General features: G+C 36.0%; 1 protein-coding gene across 2 annotated transcripts in view; it reads right to left on the bottom strand.

The window, feature by feature from the left end:
• The window catches only part of FMN2 (formin 2), a 170,239-nt gene that overhangs the window by 41,673 nt on the left and 107,955 nt on the right, over positions 1-20,611 (bottom strand). The window contains exons 12-14 of one of the 2 annotated variants that reach the window (XM_064509354.1): positions 19,546-19,605; positions 19,242-19,362; positions 7,287-7,379 (exon numbers count right to left, since the gene is read on the bottom strand). In XM_064509354.1, the coding sequence (XP_064365424.1) occupies positions 7,287-7,379; positions 19,242-19,362; positions 19,546-19,605 (274 nt within the window). The remainder of the gene's footprint in view (positions 1-7,286; positions 7,380-19,241; positions 19,363-19,545; positions 19,606-20,611) is intronic. The other variant, XM_064509355.1, reaches the window with a different exon arrangement.

The following is a 20,611-nucleotide window of genomic DNA, read 5'->3' as shown; positions in this document are numbered from 1 at the left end:
TTCCTATGACAAATTCACAGAAGGTTGTGGGCAGAGAGGACATCCTCCCCCTCTCCCCCACTTTCTAGGTTTCATGCACACATAAAACCGAACATTTAAATATTTCATTTAGGCCCCAGTTTCTTCAAGATAACTGCTGATATGCTGGGCATTTTTCTAAATATGTTGTTCCAGTTTTTTCAACAGCTATAAGATAAACACATGCACGTTTTTATTTATTCCAATCAATGGCACTTCACAGTGACTTTATGCTCTCACACAACAGGAAAAACTCAAATTATATGGTATTGCCACAGATTATGAGTAAGATCCATGGAACCACAGCTCAAACTTTTAATGAATATGCAATTACTGAAATAAAAACTTTAAGGCTATTTTATCAACAACAGACTGCATAAAAGGAGACTCTCCAAAGAAATGACTACTTTAATTAATATTAAGGATCAAAATCCAGCAAAAGTCCTACCTACTATAGTCCTGCCATAAGCCTTCTTACAACCCTTCTGACTTTTTTGGTTTTGAGCAAGAGATGTCAGAAAATTTGCCACAGGGATAACTGGCTCGTGGCGGCCAAGTGTTCATAGCGATGTCACTTTTTGATCCTTTGATGCTGGCTCTTCCTATCATTGTGAAGCAGAATTCACCAAGCATTGGATTGTTCACCCACTAATAGGGAACGTGAGCTGGGTTTAGATCGTTGTGAGACAGTTTAGCTTTTGATGGTGTGTTGTTACAATAATAATCCTGCTCAGTACGAGAGTAACCACAGGTTCAGACATTTGGTGCTCAGACACGTGCTTGGCTGAGCAGCCACTGGAGCGAGGCTACCATCTGTGGTATTTGCTATTTGAGTGTCCTCTTTCAATTCTTCTCAGTCTGGTAAAGGACTGGTATGGTTAAGGCTAACTGTCACCCTTTGAAAGATGACATTTACTGTCACATGAACAGGAGGGTGAACGGGGAGAACCAGAGGCAAGACTTCTGAAAAGGTATCACACCACCATGCTTCTAGTCATGTGCATTTAGGAACTAAACACTATAATGTTGTCATGTGTCGCATTCAAAGCAGTGAAATATGTTCCATTTCATGTGCATATCTGAGTACCTCCTCCAAACCTACTCTCCCCATCTTCCCTGGACTGATTCAAAAATCCAGCAGAACGGTCCCAGTCAGGTCAGGACTAGGTAGTAAATAGACTATTAGTTACCATGCCTAGGACTAAATGTATGTTATTACGCACAGTGAAGATACTGCTACATTTTTCAGGCGTGATTTAAAAGGAAGACTGTCCAGCTGTAAGCCTGCATCCTGCAGCACTGGAGAATGTGCCATGCCATGCTGACTAGTGCAAATGCAGAGGCTAAGTAGTCTTACTTAAGTTTTAATATCTCTGTTTTTCCTTCTCCATCCCAAGAACTAAATGGTAAAGTCAAAGTTATTTGAAAGGATCTTGGGTGTCACTGGAAAAAGGGTGTAAAACATGTATTAATTTTTTTTCCTAATAATCCACAATGTTTTCATTAACTTCTAGTAATGCTTGAATTTGCTGCATTCATTCAGAATTTTTGAGGGTAGATGATTTGTATCAGTTTCTTGTTACTCTGACACTCATGGTATTGACCTTTTCCCAATTAAAGCCAATATACCTTTTTACTGCACCACACCTGTGCTGTCCACGATGGACAACCTATAAACATGCCTGTGGATGTGCATAAAAATGCTTAAATGAGGTCCTGTGCCAAAGAAACAGATAGCTGCCATCCCCGGTCTAAAGGTTTGGCCTTGTCTTTGAGGCAGGTGAGGCCAATTCACTGAAACCTGTTTAGTGCAGCAAATACAAAACAATGTGAATTAGGATTATTATGTAATAATGCACACCAGTGGAGGTGCTGACAATGGGGGTAAGGACAAGTTTATACAATACTGACATTAAACTATTTATTAGCATTAACATGTCAGTGCAAGATTAAAAAAAAAACTTTCAGCACTCAAAGAACAAGTTTAAAAAGCTATCTCAACAATCCAATGAAAAGAATACTAACACAGAAAGGTAAACATTCATGGAATTAATTTGTTTTAGTGTAAATTCCTCCACCTTTTGTCTTAGTGTTTGTATGCTGCTCCTTCTTCATATTCCTCCAACAAACTCTCTTAAATTAAAAAACTTTCATTTTTTTATCCTATTAATAAATATATTTTTCTAATAAAAATATTCAAAGTGAATGCCTCCCTATAACTACCAATATTCAAACCTTTTAATGGTCTGGGTACTGTTTTTTGTTTAAGGAAAACAAAAATATGTCTTAATATGTATTCTTACTAATATTTTTAGTCAGAATTATCTTTTAAGAAATTCAGAAGTAATACTATGCTCTCCATTATATTAATCAAATCATAAAAGCAACATTTAAAGAAAGTGGAATCTGCAAAATCAATCATTCTGGAATTAGACAATGCCAGAATTAAGATTACCCGAGCAACGTTCATTTGGCAATCATCTGCCCTGCTTCTTTTGGAGCCAGGAACTGAACCCAGTCATCCAAGATTCAGCCTGATGCTTTAGTCTCATTCACAATCCATCATCTGTTGATGCACAGCCTTTTGCTGCTTGACCTAAAAGAGCAAGTCATGGCCAACTATCTGGTTGCAACTACAGAGATAAATACAACACACTTTGTGATTTATACATCCATTTACTAAAGGTTTGGAAACTGGATTCCTGAATGCTGTTCCTGGCAAAAGAGGGAGACTGTTACAGACAGTTCACCCCAGAGGACAACTTTAGCATCTTTATTCTGCAGGACTACGAGGATGTGGCTAGAACTTAGGTCTGGAGAGTAATCTGTATTCCTGGGTCCAGCCGAATGAAGCCTGGTGCAGGCATTCACTAACAAGAGCAGGAGAATTTTGTAAAACAAAACCAGAAGGAAGTTAAGATCAAACGAGGACCTTGCTCACTCTAACTTACAAACATATCAGAATTATTCCAAATTTTTTTTCAAAAACTAGCTAATCATCTGAAAATTGTGTTTACTTCTTCTATAAGCAGTCCATTCTAGCGCTCAAATAATCCAGAAAGAAATTATAAACTAAGTAATCCAAATTATAATGCTTTTTCTAAAGTCTAAAATAAATGATACTGGCTTGGCTTCTGAATATGGTATCAGATGACTTCCTCAGCTTTCAAGTCTGTGACACTAACACAACTTTTAGTATCCAACTGGAAAAGCTGTGACTCAAACATACTGCCTCTTCCTAGGTGCCAAAGCAGACCTACTTTTCCAAGGGATGGCAGCTGCTGCCTCCTATCAGAAGTTTCCTGCCTCGTCCGGCTGACAAGTACACATAGCCTAGCTGGAGTCCCAACAGCAAACACTGTAAGGTTAACTACAGTTAAAACCAGGGTGTTGTGACTCATCTGTGGGTCATCCACACGCATTCTTCTGAGAGCTGGCTGTGCTACCAAGTGGGGACAAAGTTAAAGGACTAAACTGCTAAGGAGACTCCTCCAAAATTTGCACGCTGATTGCTGCCCTCCAGTACTTTCCCTCTTGTGGCTGTCCCTGACCCGTCCATCCTGAGGAGATGGACACATTGCCCACAGCCCCATGGAAAAGAAGCGATAGACTCAGCTTTCTGAGCTGGTGGATGTGATCTCAGATTTTTTGTGTCCCTATCCCATGCACAACTAAGATCTTAAGGGACAGAATTCTCAAATGGTGCTTTCCATTGTCATCTATCTTATTCAGACTATGGTAACTTGTATGGAGTAACCTACTGACAGAAAACTTCACTGAAGGCATACCCTATATTGAGCACATGCAAGCAGTACTTTTCAGATGCTGGCAACTTGGCCTGAAAAACTCTTCATTGGAACAGGACCATTTATCTACTAAATGTCAGGCTTATGTTTCATATCACTCAAATACTGCAAACCTACAAGGAAATGGTTAGAAATATGTAACAAACAAAACAACATGCCTTTTAAAACTCTTACACACTTTGACAATTTTTTTCCACAAACTCCTTTTGGAAGTAGCTTAATCTAAAAAACAACAACAACAAAAAAATCCCCTGCAGCTATGGAGAACTTCAGCACAAATGATTAACATTTGAATAAAGGTAAAAACCACGTGTTATACATCTTTTGACAGATGGTTTGCAGCATGTGGTCCCAAAAAAGAGAAGGACAGAAAACAAGAGAGAACAGAGAGGGGTGCTGTGGTGGTCTCAAGGCACACAGGCCCTCAGCAACGCGTAGGCTAGAGCATACTTGCAAATATCCTCCAAGTCTGATATAGAGAGGATACGACAGATAGTTTGATCTTCTGTTAAGCAGAGTGATCAATTTAAAAATGACACTGAAATCCATCAGAAAAGGGACTGGGACCCTGTGACTACTTAGTTTATTTTGATGAATATGCTGATGATTTAGCCTACTCACTAGCAAGGCAAGAGCTGGACCACCTCAATCATATATCCCACTAGCACTTTCATTCAAAATGTTACGACCCTGAACACATTCCTTCCTTCATCTCCTTCTTCATCCTTTTACTGGAATGCTCTTTAAAAGTAAGCTAAAAGAACTCTAATATATCACCTTTTTTGTCTCTGATGAACCCAATAAATGTGTTAACATTAAAAAAAGAACAGATTTTTATTAATAGTAACAATCAGCTAGACTGGTAAAAATAACTTAATTCAAAGTTACATAACTGTGCCAGACAGTAACTATTCTTATAAAGCAGTGCCTTTCCAACTCCTTGCCAGGGATATTTAATTTGATGTCCAAATTTCTTGCCTGTGGGAAAACCACTTTCCATTTTAGCTGCTAGCAACAAGTACAAGTGAATACGTTGTAAATAACTAGCTACTTTGAACTTTTGGGTCCCATTATGCACACAAGTTACCTACTCTGAAAAGGCATCATATAAACATGCCAAATTATTCAACCCTATGAAAAATGCTTTTCATCTGAATTATAAGTTAAAACTTTTTCTGACTTTAGAGAAACTGGAACTCGGAAAGATAAAAACTTAAAGCTGGATTTTTCTTTGCCCAGAGCATATGTTATATAAACACAAATCCCCAAAAGGTGCCAAGAATTGTCCTTCTGTTTTTCTAAATGATCATGTGTGCAGTCTAGCTGAAAAGACTCATCGATTATGTCTACATAAACAACAAAAGCCCTTAGAAAAAATATCTAGATCAAAAGCCTGTCAAACACTGAACAGGAAAGAGAAATCCTGCTTTAAACATGGCCTCTTTCAAGTCTGAATTCAATCCCGTGAAGTAAAAACAAAGGATTTCATAATGAAAGGTATTTAAAATTACTTTATTTTTGGAACTTAACCAGGGATTCTTTTTTCCTATATGTTAACCTCTGTCTTTCTTATATTGTGATGAATTCTCAAAAGTAGTCCCTGTAATTTTAAATAAATACAGAAATTGTTTATTCACAATACATTTACAGTCACAATTCTCAATTCCAATTATTTCTATTAAAACATGACAATGATAACTTACTGATATTATAGCTTTCTTCTTTTGTCAGTGACCTGGCAATATCCACTATTAGCATGGGAACATAGCATAGTTCTTTGAATGAGATGAATTTGTACATCTTTTTTCTTACTTTCCCAAAAAACAGACACATAAGCAAGGAAGGAAATCATACATCCTTGCAAAAATAGAACAGATTACTATTGCCTACCCTCTGTAAATACCCTCTGGTATTCATAGTCAAAAACTGTAAGCAGGCTAAAATACAGAGTCAGATACTTCTAAGACTGTTAAAACTTTCTAAAAGAAGTGAAAGAAATCTAACAGATATATGTAACATATAACATAATATAATCCCCATATTTGATTTGTTACTGTCTTGTTAAGGTTAACATGCAAACACAGCGAGATTTACAGTACACCATTAGCAACCTGTGTCAGACTAACAAGTGATTTGATTGTCCTCTATTTACATATACCAATAATAATACAAATCTAATGTAAAACATTAGCTACACACTTAACCATGCCGCTAATGTAACATTTATATATCACATACATTGCGGGACATAGCATCCTGTTTCTCAGGCTTTGGAAACTGACTTATGTCTTAGGAAACATCGATTAACATTTGATGGTTCAAAGCAGTGTTTCTGCAACAGTCACATATACAAATTGTTACCTGAATTTATTCACTGAAATCAGGAGTACCATAGTGTGGATCAGTATATATTAAAATACATATATTCCATTTTTAAATTGTTCAGATGAGCATCTACCTTGAATATTCCAATCAAGAAAAGATAAATGTGTATCTGACTGACCTCTCAAACGATGGACAGTCAGTCAACAATGAATTCTATAAACAATAGCCAATTAACAGAGGTCTAGGCTAAAGAATTACTGGGAGCTATGTTGAATAAGCAGTGGAAACTGACTTTTCACATAACTTACCTCATTAGGAGATAACAGATCTGTCTTCCATTACAAAATGCAATATCAAAGTAGAACGAGCAGCAATGTGGCCAGGAAAGTTAAAAAGAAATGGATGTATACTCACTAGGCCATTGTCACCCTTGTACATTGAACTCTAAATTCTATTAAAAAAATCAATTGGTCAATAGAGAATATACTCAGAGCAGTATTTCAAAAAATGCTCTGATATACCTCTAGTCAGCCATTAAAGTCATCCACTCCTCCCACAGTCTTGTAAAAAGAAGAGTCTATCAAAGCATTGCATGCATAGTCTATTCACTGTTAATGTGCTTTCCTTCTAGCACTCGAGATGCCAGTTCATCAAAGATACTTCTAAAATATTTTCTCTTGCAGCATTTTCCACTAATCACATCCAAGTATTTCATATGGATTTGCCTTGTATCTGGAAAACCTGTAACTACTTTTGTTACACATACACCATGTTTTTGGCACATACAAAAGAATTATCGCTCTGGAAAGAAGTTAATGAAACAGATCCAGCTTCAATAATTTTTCAAGGAACAAAGGTTGTAAAATTGTTTTCTACTGGAATGTTGAACTTATCAGAAGATCACACACTCAAGCCAATAGCATTTGTCTTTGCTGTCATACAGAAGAGAATGAGTCACCTACAGTACAACAGAGTCATCTCGCAAATCTTTTAGAACTGTGTGGCATCTGATTAAACTAATCCACATCTTTCTATGATGCCAAAATAAACAGTTCCTTTCTCACAATGTATAAACATTGTTCCTATAACTTTCCTTTGAAATGTCATGAAAAGGTTAAATGACAATTCATTATTTACCTTGACTAATGAATTGCTCCATGCTGTCTTTGAACGGCTGGAGGTGCTCTTCTAGTGATAGCTGATAAACTTTTGCTGCTTCTGTCTCACATACTGAAATTGAAGTAACAGATTAGTTTAGGATGACACATTATGGTATAGCTATGCATACTGTATTAAAAGATGCTGTTGAATTAGTGTATCTCTGTAGTGACATGGCTAGAATACAGGCTTCAAACACACTATTTCAAGTATAAACACTATAATAATATATTCAGAAGCTGTTATGTTCCTAGTCAAATGTTTTTGACCAAAATACAAAGAGAAGATGGCCAGTGTAATTTTTAGGTTAAATGAGCAGTAGTGGAAATGAAGAAAAGAATCCAATTTTAAAGGAGAAAGACAATTTTAAGAGTATGAAAGTTATGTGAAGAAAATTATAAACTCAGATCCCAGGCCATGCTGATACACCTGGACTCAGATGAGGATACCTCAGTCAAAACAAAGTTCAGGTGCAAAATCTGCACCAGAGAGTAGGAAGGACCTTAATTTAGTGAGTAAAGCATAGATGAGGGCTTGATACCTGCTAAAATCACAGATGTGGTGAAGTGTCTTGCATTGTTCAAGAGTAATTGTGCAAAATGTTTAAAGTACCAGAATATAACAGCATAGTTATCATAGCCTGAACTCTATGCTAGACCTCGGACAGACTGGCTCTTACTGTGCTGGAGTCTAGGGCAAAGAAGCTGGAGCCTGAAGCAGCCCTAACACAAACTAGTCACTGACAAGTTGATATGATCACGCTCCCACTAACTACTCAAACTCACTCAGTTTGGGGCAACAGAAGACATGACGCTACTCTGGGAGAATGCTAAGCTCTGATCTGTATTACAGTGGAAATCTCTTCAGGCAGTGATAAATTCCCATCACCTTTCAACACAAATGAATCCTGCTTGATTCTTCCTCAAAATTTGCAATAAAAGTGCACACATACAAAAATGCATTATCCTCACGTAGATGTATCACTGTTATACAAACTAGAAATGTGATTCTGTAAAATTTGAAATGATTTCAGAAAAGACAAAAAAAAATCAGAAACCAGTCATCATCTCATTCACGCTTAAACAAGCACAAACTTATAATCTATAAATAATACTAGTACCTAGTTTCCAGCAAAACGTTAATGATATGTCCAAAAGAATATGACGATATAGCAACTAAAGATAAAGTGCCACAGATCCACAGGTTCACTGCTTGTGACGATTGCTGGCCAGCCAACCCCTTGCACATGGCTACCTAGTCATTCTAGCTAGAAAGCCAAAAGTAAACAGACATGATGGTAATCACAACACTCTTTTCTACAGTTAGCTGTATAAATTGGTTTGTCTCAACTGTACTATTCCTCTAGCCTCCTAAGTCTGGGGCAGATCCTTGCAGGATACAGCACTGGATCTCAGAGGCACTGTTTAATCATTGTTTCTCATAGGTATAATTCTCAAAGACAATTAGAGAAACTAACTTTTAAAATGCACATAGAAAGGGAAACTGACTCAAATCAAATATTCAGTAAATGCACATAAACAGAGTTATGCCAGGATGACGATAACAATTTCAGTCTCATATTTTTATTTATCTTAGAACAAAATCAAAACAAGTACCAGAAGATTTTTAGAAAAAAAATGATGACATGAATAGATGTTTTAATTAAACCAGCAACCCTGCCTATGAAGCAATATTTTAAAAACAATCCCACAAATATTATGCATTATCACATGGACAAGCTTGTAAAACATTCAGTCATATACTAAGCCAATTACGAAAATGGAATTATTGCTGCATGTGAAATGTTGGAGAAAACTCTTCCTTTATTTGATAAATGTTGGTCAAACACAGCTTTTAAAAGCGCCAATGATTCAGAGTTCCTTTCCCGTGCTGACATTTTTGCTATATCTAAAGACTATGAAAAAATAGAAAAAAAAATGCACTTACACTTCTGGCAAAGAAATATTTTAAATTCCATTTAAAATCTTTTTATAAACAGTATGAAAACAAATGCATCCCAAAAGTTTCCAAAGTATCTTGAAGATTCTTAAACAAATGTTAGTCACCGCATCTGAAACAGGCAAATGACCCAAATAACCATGCATTTTCACACAGCATACAACAGACGAACAGACAGAGAAACTACCTACCATTCCTCAAAAGAAAAATTATGATGGAGAAAAATTATGATGGTGACATATGATAGTAAAGAATTTCTGCTACACTTTTTTCCTATGCAGAATTAAGTGACAGGGCTGAAAGATGCTATACAACCTGCCATAACATACCATTTCATATCACTCAAATTCCATATCTTTTTCCAAGATATGGGTTGCACATTCTTCACAGAAGTAAAACATTTTATTGCCTCTACTTAATGTCTGCAACTCAAGATGAACTCCTGATATCTCAGCTAATTTGAGAGAAGTATATATGAGGATATACGCCCACCAAGGTATCTTAGCCTGTACCCATGCCAATAGCTTGCAGCAGTCCCTTTTCAAAGTCTGTAAAGAAATGCAGACATACCAACTTTTATATTCACTTCACTATGGAAAAGAACAACACAGGTAGTACTGTCATAATTAAACGACTAATCCTTCTTTCTTCACCCATTCAGACACTGGAAGCTCCTCCGTGGTTTGTTTGTGCATGTGAGTGAAGAGGAAAAGGAGTGCAGTTAATGATATCTTTGTTCCTCCAGATCTCCCCCCTCCCCCCCAAGACAAGAGTAAAATCACTGATACTCAGAAGAATAAGAGTTCAGATCCATCTCAAACACTGAGCATTTTTAAAGCACTTCTACAGTTGACGAAAACAAGCAAACACACGCACATTTTCAAGATAGTCTTTCTTCTCACTCTTAACACGTAAGTTTTTAGCTTAGACTAGAAACAAAGAATATCAACCCTTTGCAGTGCTTGGAGAGGTACAAATTAAACAGAGCTAAGAAGTTTTGAGCAGCAGGAGGATTGAATAGGATGTTCATTGTGTATTTTGTTCCTACACAGCTACCAATCTACCAAGAAACAGAGCCTTAAAAAACCCTTAAATAATCAATTTATGAGAATTACATTAAAGCCCATGTTTGCCTGTCCTAAAACCCAGTTATATTTTTTTAAAATACCAGTACATTCTTTGACATATATGGCAGAAAACTACAGATGATCATTTTCTGTATAATGTGTATTTGGGCAAAATGTTTAATCTCCCAGGGTGCTGGAAGTAGCCTTGTGTTTCCAGTGAGGATCAGAATAGTTACTGTTCACCTACTGTATCAGGATTTTACAACGGGAGCATGTGGTTCAAATTCAACTGATCTGAATGAAACTTCAGGTAAATGGTCTTACTCTGACAAACTTAATTCACCCTGTTCCCGGATTGCAAGTGATGCATAATTCATTTACAAGCCAAAAGAAAGCACAGAAGAATCCCTTTTTCTTGCTTTAAAAAAAGTAAGGTATATGTAACATCTAACTTTTAAAAAAAGAGAAATGCTGTTATTACCATACTGCTATCAGTATTATAATCTGCCAGTTTCGATAAAGCTGATGCTTAAAGCAAACTAGTTCTTTGGATGCTTTCTTCATTAAAGAATTAACACACCTGTAAGCTCTGCCTAAATTTCCCAGTTCTACAGAGCACTGAGTTAATTGTGGACTCCCTGCCCAGCCTGTTGGATATGGCACTTACTTGTCATATTTTGTTATTTTTCACTGCATCTAAAACTCCTCTGTTTGGATGAGATATTGTTATTCCTCACTGCAGCTGGAGAAAGCCAAGTGCTATTCATATGAAAGGAACAAAGCACTAGATAGTTACCAGTATTTCTGCCCAGTGAAGGAAAAAATATTGAATAAATATCTATTTCAAATGTGTATTTAATAACTCTTAAGCAGTGTGGAGGTGAAACATGCTAAAAAGTATATGAAAATGCCAAAACAATCTTCTATACTTGATTATTTTTCCTCAATTCCATATTCAAACTCATTTCTCTACATACAACAGCCCAGCTAAACATCCCAGATAACAAAGGACTAGTTTTGGCAAAGGGGCTCTGCTGTGGGGGCTCTGCTGTGAGGAGTTTTCAAAAGTTTTGTCTGAAACAAAAGCTCCCATCTTTTCTGACTTCCATCAAGTCACAGACTCAAAACTTCCTCCGTTATCATCCCTGTTCTCACAGGTTCTGTTATTCTCACACATTGGGAGATGCACAAGAAACAGAAAAACTTAGACAAAGTAACCCATGTAGGCAGCTCAGCTTATTTTAAACAGGTTTTAAATTTTCATATGGTGAAAGAATTGAAAGTTGTTCAAGAGTCTACAGGTGAGAGTCATACGGGCACTCAAAAAGCCAAACACTGTTTAGAAGCTTATCTCACAGCCTGGTATTGCCCAAACGGGAATCAAAAAGAGATGCAACTTCTGCACATTGCTTTGCAGGGTGAATATCTCAGGTCCCTGCAATCCTCACTACCCAGTCTATGTGCACTGACCTTATATTTTGCAAAGGCTTCAAGACCTAAGCAGGGGGCAGGGTGGAAAGCTACTCCTCCCTGCACCAACCCTCTTTATCATTAACAACATATGAGCACCACTGCAACAATGGAAAAGACCAGCAGTCCATCTAATTTCCTCTGGTCTCTAAGATCAATGCATTGTAACACCAATGCATTCTTGTGAAGGAAGCTTCCAAGCCTTGGGCAAATCTAGACTTGTAGCTTTTTGACCATACATACACAAATCTTTCAAATGCTCCTGATCTGGAAATCAATGTGAAAAATCTTTATTCAAAACTGATCTAAAGTTGTTTTTTTTTAAAAAAAAAAAATCCAGCTGTATTGAATCTCTCAAAAATAGTTTCACCTCATTCATTTTTTCCATGTTAAAATACAAACAATTTATCAACATTTTTGAACCACAGTGTTCGTTTCCTCCATGTTTATTTTTTTATTTTAGGTTAATACACTAAAATTATACAAAGTTTCACAGCAGCCAATATTGATTGAGAGCCATCTCTACAGAAAAGAAACAGAACAGAAGAGTCAAGAAACATTCCGTGCATTGGAATTAAGAAACTTTTGTAAATGATCTAAAATGTAGCCCACTTTCAGGATCAAAAATAGTTCCTTTACTTTTTTTATTTTAAAGGAGAAAAAGGAGAAAAAAATTGTTTCCAAGATGCAAAATTCTTTTTTAGTAACATTTTTTTGACCTATTCTATTGGATACTAAATTTTGGCCGTTGGAAGCACAGGCCAAATCTCTGCTGATCCTAAGAAATGCCTTTCTGGAAGAAAATGATGTGAGCAGGTGATCAGCTGCTCCGTAGGCTTGATGTAACTGTCTTTGGTCAGAATAATAATGGGCCGTATGATTTTTGTTTCAACACCCCCAAAACATACAAGCTTCATGTCACATCCAAAAGAAACAATAAGAAAGCAAACAGAACTTTGAATTATCCTAGGACAGGCAAGTAACTGAGGACCATAACCTAATGGTTAACCACATCTGAAACCACCTACTTATCTATAAAAGTTCTGTAGAATTTGGGAGGATTTTCAAGACTGTTTAAGATATTTCAGGGCATGAATTGCATTGACATCTAATGATCTATTTGTTTTTAAATCTCTAAAAAAGTTTTGAAATTATGTCCCTAATTTTCAGGAGTTCTGAGCACACAGACTCCTACAGGAGATGTGCCTGTGTTCAACCTGCCTGGAAAGCAGGCAGAGTATAACCCCTGTTTTCACAACTTCCTCAGTGCTTTCGGTACTCCTTACAGCTACAACCTGTGACTTTAAAAGAAAGCTTAGACTTTACCAAAAGGGAACAATACTGGCCTCATCAAAAGACAAACTCTGATGAACTCAGCCACAAGTACAGAAAGACCTCTTAATTTTCTTTTATTTATTTTTTTGGAATTGCAAAGACTTACACTAAGAACTGCTGAGTCTTCAAGGGCTTCCATAGACAGCTCCTTGTTTGGAGTTTTAAGGACAGTAAAATATGACTCACAGATTGACTGAAAGCCTAGCTTTAGTTTACATCTGGTTTAGGTTTAGGAGTCTGCATGCAGCATAGCTGCAGCAATTAACCCTTTCAATGACAGCTGAACAAACAGCTAGAACTTGTGGATGTACAGCTGATGAGTAGGTAAAAGTAAAGATTTAATTTGGTTAACACAATAAGTGCTTCTGTAAAGGTAAACTGTACAGGTAACTGTAGGATTGACCAAAACTCATATTTGTTGCTATATCATTTTGTTACTATTTACCTTGAGAGATCTGGCATTTCACTATAAAAGACTGAAAGCATCTTTGCAACAGAATATGGATCTACACATCATATCACAGATAACACTTTCGAATAAAATATTTAACTCTTAATTGTGAAAATCTTCATTCTGATTTACATCAAAATTATTCACAGAGAATAACAGAAACACAGACAGACACTTCAAAGTATCTTAAGACAGGAAGTTATTGAAGAGGCAGTGAATTCAAACTCTCAAACTATACAAATTTTTCAGTTCTCTCTCCTCTCTCCTGGATTGAGATCCAGCTCCCTGCCCTCTTCTCTTCAAACAGCTTGGAACGCAAGTGTAGTGGTACATTCAAAGAAATACTAGGTTTGTGGGAAACCTCTGAGGATAGCAAAAGTTGGATGAAATGAAGTCTATCTAAGAGATACATGACCAGATTAGACTCAAGACATTTCTTAGTGATCAATTTTAGGAGGTGACAAATTGCCTTCCAGAGCAGTCCTGTGTTTTTCTATCACCTGTAGCGGCATCCTAAATGACTTTAGCTACTTAACTTTCTGATAGGTAAAGTGGCCTAAAATTAATACTGCCTCTTGAAGGTTCTGTGTCTGGTCAAGAAATACCACTGAAATGTTGCCAAAGTCGTAGCCCCATCACTGTGATGAAAACAGAGTGCCTTCCAAATGTGAAGAAAAATGAAGCTCTGGAAGGGTGAGGATGACAGTCAAATAGAGTATGGTGTACTTTTTGGATTTTAGCCTGCAAATGTAAATATTACCTATGAATGAAGTAATGGTGGATGTAGCCTCCTTTTGCAAAGTAATCCACAGTCCCCAGACACAAGAATGGGGTGGTGGGGAGAAATCTCCCCTTCCAAACTACAGCTAGACTATACTTTCAGGTTTGGTGCCTCTTCCCAGCTTTTAGTAGTAGCCTTTACTGAGGCAAGAGGAATGTTTTTGTCAGAATCTAAATAGTTAATAGCTACCCATGTGAATAAGAAAAGGAACCACCCTACTATCCCTTCTCTATCTACTATACCTAGTCCCATATTGACATGACCCCAAATTCAACTTTAAAAAGACTTTACTGCACAATACTATGCTTCCAATGCTCTGATTTAAACAGCAGGTATTTAACCTGAGAGCACATACCAGCCCTACAACTAGCAGATCCAAGCTGAAGAGAGAATTTTAGGTGACAGTAAGAAGCAAATTCAGGAAAATAGAGGTATTTTTCCAAGTTATTGAGAGTTTTTCTTCTTGGAACATACTTTTCAAAATACAAAGTGATCTGCACATGCTTAACATTTTATAAATATTTTCAATCACATTATTCCAAACCAGAGAGATGTCTGGGCCATACAGCCTAGCCTCTTCTCAACTCAGACTTTTCAATGAGTTGTAAGCACTCATAGCATAAAAAAAATCATAATAAAATAATTTTTAAATTATCATAATTATTCCTTGTAATTAGTTGCCAAACAAAGACAATAAAGTATGACAACATTATGACATACAAACAAGTACTGAATTATTCTTGATCAGCCTGCACTATATGGTATCATTCATCTTTTCAAAATTTTATCATTCATTTTCTGCCTAACGTTGTTTCTAATTCCATTTTAGCTGAGGTTCAGTGAAAGATTTGCAATAAATGACAAAAGATGAATTAGTCTTTAATCTGATTTGCAAGAATAAACTTACTATTGTAAAGCTAAAATGTTAATGCATAGCCAAAGAACAATTCTAAACAGTTTAACGTGCCATAAGTGCTTCATAAATACCATAACTCTCATTGCCATTTTAGTGTCCTACTTCTTTCCTAAACTAAATACCTGTCATGAAGAATGTAATGGGCCACAAGTCCAGTATTTTCCTAAACCACAACTGTACCTCCAGTGAGAGTCAGAGCATTAAGAGGATTAAAACATTAATTGATTCAAAATATGTTTTCATGTTACTGTGTGAAGAGTCTACTGGACACTGTTGCACAGGCATGACAGATAAATGCAACAAATGCCTCTTTTTTCTATTTGTGAAAAATCTTTGACCAACCCAAGCTCTTTACAGAATAGTGAAAATCCTACCTATTTTAATTACAATAGAAATGAAACCATCTTTTAAAGTCTACAACTGTATACTGATAATAAATACACAACACAGGACCTAATCACTATGAGCCATGCATCATTCCTGTGACCCTGGATGTCCAGTTTTCTTTACATGGTGAGTTGATTTAAGTCATGTGGCAAGTGCTAAGGTTTCTTCCATGGAATGACATAAGGACAGAAGTCATCACTTGGCATGATTGCATCAAGGAAGGTTGCTGACAGCCAGGAGAGATCAAAAGCAGATCAAGTTGCTTAACAAACTATATGTTACTGAAGTAAAAAAGGCTAAAGTGAGAATCCCGGAGAGCTGTGAAATCTGGGGGCAACAGATGGAGCCAAACTCACTTGGTTTGGTAATAAAAAGCATTATCTGTTCTTTTGTCTTCTATTTCTTAAAACATCTAGTATATAAACTTTATCCACAGGGTGTTAAAAAACAAAAACCAAACTGAATAATCTGCAAGTTTCGTATGCAATTTGCAAGTTTGGTTAGCGTAGCTTCCATTATCATCTTAGGTGAGGTGGATTTTCTTCTTCAATTTAAAAAAAAAAAAAATCATAAATTAAATTTCTGCCTGATTTGTCTTGGAACAGGCACACAGCATCCTCCCGGAAAGTCTTTTGAACTTAGGCTTTTAATCTGAAATCTTGGAAGAGACTTTATTTTTCTGTTATTTACAAATGCAAGGCACACAGTTCATAAAACTTAAAAATGGACAAAAGCCTCTACACCCACAAAGGAGAAAAGTGTAAAAGTTTTAATATCAAATGCTTTATCTTTTTAAGCAAATCAACACAACTACTCCTTTAACACAAACACGAGTCCAAGCTCAGAGCTGTAAAACACTATCACAATTATTTTATAGAACCATAAAAATGAGTGACATATGCATGTCTCTGTATATGCTACTGACATATGTAGATGCAAAAACACAGCACTGCTAGAATGAATTGCTATTGCTATGGTTACAAAGCAGGTTTGTTTTTTTTTTTAATATAATAACCTTCACTTTTTTTTTTTTTTTAAGCTTTCTCGTAATTTTATGAAGGGATCCTTTCGGGTTGATGTTTACCTTTGAACAAATTGATCATAGAAAGTATTAGGATAGAAATAAAATATCTTCAGAAGCTTTTTTCATGGGTAAACACACACCTCCTGTTCCCATTTTTACTAAATGTGATCTCACTGTGCATGGTTTGCAGTGTATTTGAAGCCAACATGGACAAATCTTAAACTAGTGACTCTGCTTGTACCAAAGTTAGGTGCAATTTTAAGTTTTTCACTGATAATTCAAAGTAAAAAACCAACCAACTAAAACAAACAAAAAAAAGAGTGAAATCCTCTTACAAAATCTTCCATTAAATTACTGATGAAAATGGGGCCAAGGTTACACACTACATCCACAAAAATGCATCTCAGTGCAAAACTGTAGTGCATTCACAGGCATCTATTTCTCGGCCTTAAACTTGGGAATGATTGGTATTTCCCAGGAATATTCGACACTCATTTACCCTCACTGACTTCAAAAGGAGAGGATCATATTTAGGTTTTTGTCAGAATTTGCTCAGCAACTTACATCCCCCTTCTTGCTCAATTATTTAAGGAGAGAATTGCTCTAGTAAGTCATAAGTTCCAGCAGCAAATTAGCAAATTTAGTGACGTTCTTAAACTAAATGCAGAGGTAAACTGCCTTTGAAGTTGTTTCATTCACTCAGTTAAAATTTGTATCCTATTAAAAAAAAAAGCCAACATTAAATTTGCTTAATTTGTCTCACTGAAAGCATTAAGTTTTCACTGCTCAGACAATTAGACTGTTGGGATAGCCAGAATTTTGCAAACATAAATTACTTTTAACAGAAGTTATTTTGAATTTAGGGTGACACTTTCCTTTGGAATGAAGTATCAGCATAAAGCATTTTACATCATCCAGGGCTGATGATAAAGCAGCAGAATTGCAGACTTGTATTGAAAGAATCACTTCATATCCAGGACTGGATATCAAAGGGCGCCAATGTCAACCCCAGACAGGTTAGGACTAAAGGGAATCGGCAAAAAGTCATGGCATCTCCAGTTATTGTCCACTTTCTCTAACTAGAGAATAGAGTGATAACCACTGATATTCCGGCATAAGGGTTGGAACTGAAAGCACAGAAAGAATTTGACGACAGTCTCATGGCTGAGCAAAGCATGTAATTTCTATTTTTGCAGAACATCTGCTTTGATCACTGCAGAGTCTAGATTTAAAAGATTTATATCTGTGCACAAATTTCAACCTTAATCTAGAAATAGTTCAGCTTTTGTCCACAGAAAGACATTTTTTGTGAACTTATGGGGAATAATTTCTCCCTCCATGGAATTTCTTAAATATGAGCGTGAATTAAAGTACTTTCCTCAATCAAACCTAAGCATCTTTCTTTTCTGTATTCTAGGTTAGAGATCATCCCTCTGATAATTTGAAAGCTGCAAGAACTACGGTAGAAAATGAATCCTTGTGGCTGAACTGTGGGATTTTTTTCCTCCCCCTAAATTGTTCAGGGCAGCAAATAGATGCTGCTTCTGTTTGCTCTTCAGTATCACACTAGTGGCCCTGATGCAACTTTAAATATTAACTTTAAGTATTTAATATAAATTTTAAAACATCCAAACAGAAAACTTGATAGGGCAAGAAGGAAGGGTGAGATACAATTTAGTTACCATATTGTGTTTTGTTTAGAGAGCCTTCTGTTCTAGGTTGTTCAGGGACTGATGATTTACCAAACCGTTCCTTGGTCTCTAGATATTTGGCTTCCAAAGCCAGCAATACAACAGAAATACAAAGATCATTTGATTGTTTGATTTGAACCCTTCTCTGCAAGATTTAACATAATACTACATACCTGGCCAGTTTGGCAGAGAGCTGCAAGAGTAAATATTAGCAAAGGTAGTGAGGAAGTTTTTCAGATCTTCCACAAACTGTACCTTTACTTTGCTTAAACTTAGCGCTTAGTTCCCAATGTTGTGTGTGATACATGTTCTTTAATGGAGTCTAAGAAATTTATCTTATTCTTAAAATGTTGAAAGAAATGCTATTTCACAAGCATGAGAAATATTACTTCCTTTGCATGTTATATTTTAGCAAAGTTGGGTTATTTAAGCTGTCTTTAACCATATGCCATATACACTATTTTTTCTTATCCTTTAAATAGTATTTGGACCAATTATCCATCTTTTTTGTCATGAAATGATCCAAGACTTCACCATTCTTCTTATGGTGAAAGACTTGTGGAATTCAGTTTGCAAAAAAAGCTTTCTTGTTTTGGTTTTGATATGAAAGGTCTTGTCTAACTGGGGGGAGGTTGTTTATTTTAAGAATGCCTCCTCAGGTTATCTACAGAAAATAGAGAAGTCTTGTTAAAATGATCATGAATAATCAAATCAAGGAAACAAAATCCTAATTGAGGAGTCAAAATATAGACAACTGTTTTTATACCATCATCTAATTTCTCAAAATGATACAAAAAATGAAAATGGAGGTATGTTGCTAATACATAGTTAGTATGTAATCTAGATTCAGTACCTCGCAAATCTTTCTTCATTTTGCGAAGATCTTTTTGAAAATCTTCAAATTTCATTTGAGAAGCCTGGAAGAGATCCTGTGGCTCTGGAAGAGGAAAGATGCATTGCTCTTTTCCAGCATCCTGACAAAAACATAAGCAAACATTTAAATAGTGTTCATGACATTTTTATATACTAAAATAAATAATTAAAAGCACAAAGAGCATTTGTGCACTTTTCCCTCATCTTGACCAGCAGAGAAACAAATTTAATACATTGACCTTTTTGGTCTTGAGTTTAAAAGAGCAAAATTAATTCTCACTCACCTCATCAAAATTACGCAAATAGTATGAGACTATGTAAGATACAAGACTTCTACTGTTGTCCTGTATAGAAGAAAATAAAGTTTGTTGTGTTACTGAAACCAACTAGACATGCCTTTCTGTAAGAAAACAAATTCAGAAAGGATAATTCAAGTATAATTTTGACACATGCAACATGTAGAGTCAAATACTAAAAATACTTTTCCTGAGTTGGTGTCTTCAGTTAAAAACCTAAAATATCATTTAATCAAACACAGTAAGAGAAAGATATGTTATTATAAATGTGCAAGCCACTTCTGATTTTTGAAATTTACCTGATTCTGAACTCAATCTTTATATTTCAAAATTTCCCCAGGAAACACAGGGAGAGAGAAGTAATTTGGGGGTTGATCTATGCAACTTGTTTGGCAAATTTCAAACCTTTTTTCATTCATCCTATAACTAAAGTAAAGTAAACTTAAAGAAAGTTATTTTTCTAAATGAAAAAAAAATGTGCCTTATTTCATCATATTTGGAATTTTTCTATTTTTTTTTTTTTTTACTTCTGTAGTGAGACTTCAGCAGAAAATATTTGATTTGAAGAGGATTTTAGACAGAAGTATGTTTTCAGATGGAAAAGTATTTTATATGAACTTTTTTGACTGCTCAGTGGCAAATAAACTGAAGAAGAATTTTGGAATTATAGGGTTAATGGGCATAATATTTCCAGCAAACTACACCTTAAAGACCTGAGTCACTAAATCAAATCTGGTGTGCATAAGTGTTTTGCTAAGCCAAGTTCTACAACTGGTGATGTATCTAGAGTCAACCATGAGGTTCAGCTGAAGTAAGCTGCACTAAGCACATTGTACTATGTCTTCATTCACAACATCACTCCCTTGGCTTAACAAAGAAATAAGCATGCCAACATGAAATTCCTCCACCCCTTTAAAGGCAAACAGCTGACAAGGTCTCTCATCTCAGGATAAACAACAGTCTCCTCACATTACCTAACCCAGCAGCTACAGCATGTGTATTTAGTGAGTGAGCAAGCAGGGAAGCAGACTTTTCCTTTTCTGCCACTTTCAGA

Source organism: Dromaius novaehollandiae, chromosome 3 (genome assembly GCF_036370855.1).
Source record: "Dromaius novaehollandiae isolate bDroNov1 chromosome 3, bDroNov1.hap1, whole genome shotgun sequence".
Classification (NCBI taxonomy): Eukaryota; Metazoa; Chordata; class Aves; order Casuariiformes; family Dromaiidae; genus Dromaius; species Dromaius novaehollandiae.
This window is presented reverse-complemented; position numbering and strand designations above follow the sequence as displayed.